Below are 7,500 nucleotides of genomic sequence, written 5' to 3'. Positions count from 1 at the left end.
ACAGAGCGATTCCCACCAAGGTTCGAACCATTAACAATTAGCCATTCTCTAAACTAACTTTAATCTTCCTTCTCCCCTCCCCCCAAAACCGACTGTATAATTTCAGAGTAACAATTGCCACATTAATAAACCGCATATTATTATTATTATTATTATTATTATTATTATTATTATTATTATCATCATCATCATTGTTACTACTACTACTATTACTACAAAGTTAGACATAATCGACAAGCAAACATTAACGTTTTCTTTTTTATCACATCTTAACCATTTCCTCTTCATTTAAATTATAAAAATGACAGTAATAATAATAATAATAATAATAATAATAATAATAATAATAATAATAATAATAATAATAATAATAATAATAATGTAATAATAATAATTCATAATTAATATTATTATTATTATTATTATTATTATTATTATTATTATTATTATTATTATTATTATTGTGACGAGATGAAGAAACGGTTGTTTATTAACATAAAAGTTTTTTTTAGAACAAGTATCACTTTAAGATTTGCCTCAGTCCCTCACGTCTCGTGCCAGACTTATATATGTCTACTTTCCACATCCATCAGATTTTTTTAATATCATGGCTACATTATTATGATTATTTTTCCTACATTGCTCTGCGACAAACTACGTTAATTTCTTACTCAACCGAGCTCAGACCAGTAGACATGACATGAATATCAATGATTGAGAACATTGTTTACTTAGCATTAATCTTGTAATAAAAACGAGCCATAATCCACATTTTTCGTTATGTGGCAATCGACCTGATGTTGGTGCTGAAAGTAATTAATATTTTGTTTCAGGGCGTGATTGTAGTGCTAGGTGACAATCGACCTGACACTGGTGGTAAAAGTATGTAATTCCTTTTATTGTTCCAGGGCGTGATGGTGGTGCTGGTTAGCAGTCAGGGGGCGGGACTGCTGCTGCTCGTTTGGGAAGTGAAGTGCCCGCCTCCCACACCCTCTTAGATTTTTAATAAAAAAAATATATATATATATATATATAAGTAGATAAATAGAAAAATAAATAAATTATGATGATAATAAAAATAATAATAATAATAATTATTATTATTATTATTATTATTATTATTATTATTATTATTATTATTATTATTATTATTATTAGGGTTGATTTCAGATGCTCAATATTCATGTGGAATGAAAAGAGGATCATCAGTTGCATGGATTCCTTAAAAACTCTTTTTTCCGATGTTTAGAAACCTATTTTTACGTGAAATAAATTAAGCAAAGTGTTTGTATTGTTTCATTAAACTACACACACACACACACACACACACACACACACACACACACACACACAATACGATACTGACGACCCTCCAAAAGGTGGGTTAGGTAACATCAAGAAAGCGTAAGTCAAAACAAGGACGCTTTATAATAGGACACGGTCCACTCAATGTTAATTTTTTGCTCTCGCCACTACTGTGGTGCTTTCAGCAGCCGCAGGGAAACATCATTCTCGCTCAGGTAAAATTTACGATTACCCGCACCAATTGTGAGCTTATTATCCTTGAGTTATCATTCCCGCAAACTTTATTGTATATACTAGAGATGTATCGGATATCTGCATCCGCATCCGCATCCGCATCCGCGGAACATCCGCATAATTTTTCACATCCGCATCTGCATCCACAATTCTAATAAAATGAACATTTGCATTTGCATCCGCATCTGCATTTGTGATGAAATATATATCCGCATCCGCATTCTACACAGAGGATGTGGCGGATACACGTTTTCTATACATTACACACACGTTACAGAGTCACACACAGAGTGCAGATCGAGTCACTGCAGAGTGCAGACTACAGACCCAGAGTAAAGAGCTTGGAGGCAGGAGGGAGATAATTTTACATGGTGACTATGAAGTACCTACAAGTACATACTACATAGTACATAACTACATACTCGTATGTAATTTATGTATCATGTAAATTTGTAAAAGGATGTATGTACTCAGCTGTGTAATAGTAATGTACGTACTATAGTTATGTATATATTGCGAAAGTAATAAATAAGTATGAAGGGAAGCAGCTGGCTGACAGAGAGAGAGAGAGAGAGAGAGAGAGAGAGAGAGAGAGAGAGAGAGAGAGAGAGAGAGAGAGAGAGAGAGATTGTGAATCTGTACCTAATTATACAAAAATAATATTGAAAATACGAAATGGCAACGCTCAGCGCTTCTTATCGCATAAGTGTTGTCCTGTTGTCGTTTGTGTCCCGTGATGTTGCCGATGAAGCGGATTTTTCACAGCGAAAGTGTAACTAATTATCCAGTGTTTTTTTTTTTATTATTATTATTATAGAGGGCTTTTCGATGCTCGTCTTAGTAGAATAAAAGTACCAGTATAAAGTCAATTCCGCCGTCACATTTGCTATCACATTTGCTAAACACCTACCGTAGGATGGTGTTTAGCAAATACAATACGGTTCCATAAGTTCTAGACTGACATCCTGAACATGTCACCACACGCACACAGCCACACACTGGCCCAGGACCCCGTCTGGCCAGAGACTGCAGTGATTAGAGTTTGCCTTTGAAGTAAGGAGGTACTGTTCCTTCCTTAATACTTATTCGCTGCTCCCTGATAAACAATATGTCAGTGTTTGTGTGTAAAAGGATATTATAACCAAGTTTACAAAGCCTTGTGTGCTGAAGCAACTGAACAATTGCGTCACAAAGCAGTGAGGTGTGGATACTGTGGAAATATTTCATGAATAAGCCAAATGACTTAGCAGTGTCTATTGTGCAAAAAAAAAAGATTATTCACGAAAGGGACGTGGAACCACATCTTTGAAAAAAACATTTGAAATCAGTGTATAAAGAACAGAAGAGAGAAAGAAGTCGGAGGAGAAACTAAAGAAAGAAAAAACTCTTGCAAAAAGCAAAGACAGATGTTAAGCAAAGAAATGTTGCTGAGTATTTTCAGAGTGCAAAATTGTGGGATACCTCTAACCCTAAGGTAAAGAAATTGGATAAATGTATAGCAGAAATGCTAGTCATGGATGATTTACTTTTCAGTCACGTTGAGGAAATAGGATTCATGAGACTGATGACTGAAGCTGCTCCACTATACAGGCTAAAACAGCGAATTTTTATTCACCACTGATGTGCAATGATATATATGAGTCTGTTTTCAGTAAAATAAAAGAACTAATTGTTGAAGTGAAGCAGGATAACAAACTTTCCTTCACAACTAATGTGTGGTCGGATACCTCAGCAGTTGTCTCACTGCTGAGTTTAACTGCACATTGCCATAAATAAGGAATTTGAAAGAATGAACTTTGTGTTATGTGATGAACCACTAGAAGAACGACACACAGGAGAATATATTTCTAAAATGTTTGATGATATGCTGATGAAGTGGGACATATCTAGTACAACTGTGCACTGTGCTTTGCGTGATTCTGGAGCAAATATGGAAAAAGCTCCGTTTCTGTCAGGTGTAAATAATCTGGATTGTGCCGTGCATAAAATACAGCTGATTACTAAAACTGGAAATTCATCACATAGTGATGTAGAGAAAATTATTCAAAAGTGTCACAGTATTACTACGCACTTTCATCACTCAACAATGGCACAAGATGAACTGAAAAAGACTCAGGGCAGGCTGCAAGTAGCTATCTGTTGTCCATGATACACCCACAAGATGGAAAAGCACCTTACACATGCTGGAAAGAACACTAGAAATAAAAGAGTCAATATGTTTGTATGCTGCTACCAACTTCAAAATCAAACAGCTCAGCAATACTGAGCGGTTGATGATGTCTAAATGTGTACAACCTCTACAACCTTATGAAGATATCTCAAAAAAACTTAGTGACTCCACATCAACAGCAGCTGAAATTATCCCACTTGTAAAGTCCTTAAAACACACTCTTCAGCATAGCACATCAGGAGTTTTTGAACTTGCTGAAGAAACTCATACCTCAGCTTTAAGCTCTGAAGATGAACCAGATGCAGGATCAGTGATTGAGTTACAACAAGACAGAGAACCAACACAGATAGTAAACATTATGAAACAAGCGAACTGATGTTGAGAAAAGATTTTCTCAACTCTTTACAGAGTTGCAACATATATTGACCCAGGATACGAGTAAATTCTTTTCTTCGTGTCACGTCACTCATCAAGTAAAATCATCACTTGCCAGAGTATGTGAGGAGCTTAGTCAGTTGACTATTCTAAAAGAGGAAGAAAAAGAACCAAGAAGAAAACGAAGAAGAGACGATTTGAGTAAAACACCCACCACCTGCAGAACATTAGATGAAGCAATGACCTCTATTCTTGCTTCCTGCAGTGATGAAGAAGCTGAAGCGGATTCTGTAGCAAGGAGTATCACAAAAGATGTTGAGAAATGTCACAAGGAGAAAAGAATCAGTGGAACAAGTCAAGATAGTTTGCGATGGTGGAAGACAACGAAGAGCGTTTACCCTGGTTTGGCAAAGTTCGCTTGCCAGTATCTCTCCTGTCCACCAAGTAGCGTCCCTAGTGAGCAGCTATTCAGTAGTGCTGTCTTGATTTATGATGCTAAACGTAAACGACTTTTGCCAGAAAAGGTGGATAAGCTACTGTTTTCGAAAAGAAACTTGCCGATCTTAAACTCTGAATATTGAATATATGTTAAATGATCAGTTGTTCATAGATTTCTAGTTAACCACTTTCAAAAGGATGGAGGTTGGGGAAAGTGGTCGGTGGGATGCACGACTAGTTGGGTCCTCGTCCTGCATCCTGTTAACACACAATATGTGTGGCTGAAACTCGTCATAAAACTTTAAGATTACAAAAAGCAGTATGGTAAAGTAGCTGCCATCTGACAATGATTGGTGTTATAATATTAAACAGTGAATTTTCAAAATCCTGAACACATCCGCATCCGCATCCGAGAGGATGTCATATTTTGATATCGCATCCGCATCCGCAGTCTAGTAGAAACTAATATCCGTATTCGCATCTGCATCCGCAAAAATGTATACATGTTACATCCGCATATACATCAGCATCCGCGGATCTCTGAAATCCGACATCCGAGAAGACAGCTCTCTCTAGCATATACTCTAGCTGCAAAAATCGTATTTTTATGCATTAAGTTAAACTTTAATACAACCAATATTTCCTTAAGTACCTAAAGCTGTAGGTACTACCATCATCCTATGTAATCTATCGATAAGCCCTTCTCAAATCAATCAGTTCTCCATCACCCACTCTTCCCATCTTGTCTTGCCTCTTTTCCATCTTTTAGTTGCCAGTCTGCGACTCTAATTGTTCATTTGTTATGTGTTATCTGTTATTTGATATATGTTAAAGTTGTTGAACACTTATCTTCACATTCATCTTCAACTCTCTCTCTCTCTCTCTCTCTCTCTCTCTCTCTCTCTCTCTCTCTCTCTCTCTCTCTCTCTCTCTCTCTCTCTCTCTCTCTCTCTCTCTCTCTCTCTCTCTCTCTCTCTCTCGTACTTGGACATGTCCAGATCACGTACCATGCTCGTCTGGTACCCATCCCCCGACCCTCCTTCCCTCCCTCTTGGTGGTTTACCCAACAGATTATGCCAATTTTGCTTGATACTAAAATACTTGCATGTCAGACTGACAGTATGGGTATGAAATTTGGTACTTATGCTAGTGATATGATAACACTAAAAAAAAACTCCAACCAATTTTCTGTTACTGATTTGTGATGAGTATAATGTAATCGATATTGGCTGCTTAACAGCACGATGGCACCAGCGTCCTTAGAGGACGTAGACATGTTTCTTCTCACACCGGAACGCCTGATATCACTCATTCAGTTTCAGTCGCGCTGCAAATGTACTGTTTGCAAAAATTGTGCGACAAACACAAGAAAGCAGCAGAGCCTTTTAGCAGAAGGCGACAGACATTTAAGAAACTTGGTGAAGTAAAAAAAAAGTGGAGAGAACTCCATGTTTGCTCAGTTTATGTGGTAGATCACTGAAGTGAGGTGTGTAAGTTAGCAGTGAACTAAAGTTACGAAGATCAAAGTGTTCTGGAATAATCTGTAATGTCTTTGCGCCACACTTCACGGAAGATCTGAGAAATTATATTGGTGATAAATAATTCTGTTTGATCATCGCTGAAAGTAAAGATTTTCCTGTCTCAAAAATGCTTGGAAATGTGATCAGATGCTATTCTAATTCAAAGGAGTGCACTGTGGTGACTTAGTGAGTGCAATGCAGAGTCAATTTGTGAAGCACTGAAAAATGTGAATAACACTGGATTTCACCTATATCATTTACTTGCTCTAAGGACTGATAATGCATCAGTTATGACAAGAATAAACAGTTAAGTGTTCGCACGGCTAAAAGCTGAAGTCACATTTACAGCTAATGAGATGTGTGTGCCATTCACTTCAGCTTGGAGCATCACAAGGTGCAAGGGAGACAATGCCGCGCAACTTGGAGTTCTTGATCAATGATACATACAATTGGTTTTCACTTTCTTCCTTGCGTCAAGCAAGATATAAAATGCTGTATGAAACAATCAATGCTAGCTTACCACCCTCGAAATCAATTCAACTGAACCAGAATCGGTGGTTTTCTTTTGACAGTGCTGTGGTAAAAATCTTAAAACAATGGCTTGAACACACTTCCAGATAGCAAAAGTAGAACAACGATGTTACACGGTAGAACTTTTGCATTCAGTAAATTTATGCATTTCTCTTATTTCTTAACCCAGTTCTTGCAGAGGTACAAGCTATTAAAAATTTGGCGATAGAGAAGATCGGAATCTGCTTATAAAGAATTTGATACTATTCATTATTGCTTAAAGGAATTAGTTATTTCATGACTTTCTCCTTATGACACATGATCTGTTATTCACTATTATTTTTCATTACTTTTTCTTTTTTTTTTATTAAGTATTTATCATTATATATTTTTCTTCGATAATTTCCAAGATAGCGGACGCTCTTCCATATTTAAAGATGATTTTCTTATATCGTGACTCTCTCCTCATAAAATATGGTCTATTTATTATTATTGTACTGAGAATAGCTCAGTATGTCCTATTAGTCAAGTTTTCTTTGAAATGAATAGATAAATTGTATTATTATAGCTATATTATTGTTATTGTGTTAACTAAATTTGTAATTTTCTTATGTTTTACATACAATCTGTACTATCATTTTGCTAATGAGATATCGTATTTCTCTCCCCCGTTTTGGCATGCGCTTGTCTCTGTTCTTGTGTGTAAAATTGTGACGTAGGAGTTGAGTGACGTAGACAGGATGGAAGTGTTGTCCATGCCGTCAGCTAGCGGCCCTTCATTGTTTCTCGGGTGGTGACGACTGGTGGAGGTGTTGGGGCAAGGGTTGCAGTGCCCAGGTGTGGGGCAGGGATTTAATGTTGATGATCCTGGAGCTGTGTGGCACATGGTCCAGTCTCAAGAATGTTATGCCAAAGTACAACATTGTGCTAGGTAAGTTGCTGTACTGC

The 7,500-nt window shown here is 36.9% G+C and overlaps 2 protein-coding genes across 4 annotated transcripts in view; both read left to right on the top strand.

Annotated features, from left to right (window-relative positions):
* Nucleotides 1-1,047, top strand: part of LOC135115147 (glutamate receptor ionotropic, delta-2-like) — a 46,435-nt gene extending 45,388 nt beyond the window's left edge. Inside the window, exon 7 of the mRNA XM_064031649.1 lies at nt 909-1,047. Coding sequence (XP_063887719.1) covers nt 909-998 — 90 coding nt within the window. The 3' untranslated portion in view covers nt 999-1,047. The remainder of the gene's footprint in view (nt 1-908) is intronic.
* Nucleotides 1,048-7,151: 6,104 nt separating this feature from the next.
* The window catches only part of LOC135114896 (uncharacterized), an 11,820-nt gene continuing 11,471 nt past the window's right edge, over nt 7,152-7,500 (top strand). For 2 of the 3 annotated variants that reach the window (XM_064031116.1, XM_064031118.1), the window contains exon 1: nt 7,154-7,483. In XM_064031116.1, coding sequence (XP_063887186.1) covers nt 7,437-7,483 — 47 coding nt within the window. In that variant the 5' untranslated portion in view covers nt 7,154-7,436. Of the gene's footprint in view, nt 7,484-7,500 lie in introns of all 3 variants that reach the window. The other variant, XM_064031117.1, reaches the window with a different exon arrangement.

The sequence above is a fragment of the Scylla paramamosain genome, chromosome 28 (assembly GCF_035594125.1).
Source record: "Scylla paramamosain isolate STU-SP2022 chromosome 28, ASM3559412v1, whole genome shotgun sequence".
In the NCBI taxonomy this organism is placed as follows: Eukaryota; Metazoa; Arthropoda; class Malacostraca; order Decapoda; family Portunidae; genus Scylla; species Scylla paramamosain.
Note: the sequence above shows the minus strand (reverse complement) of the source record. Positions and strands in the feature narration are given on the sequence as shown.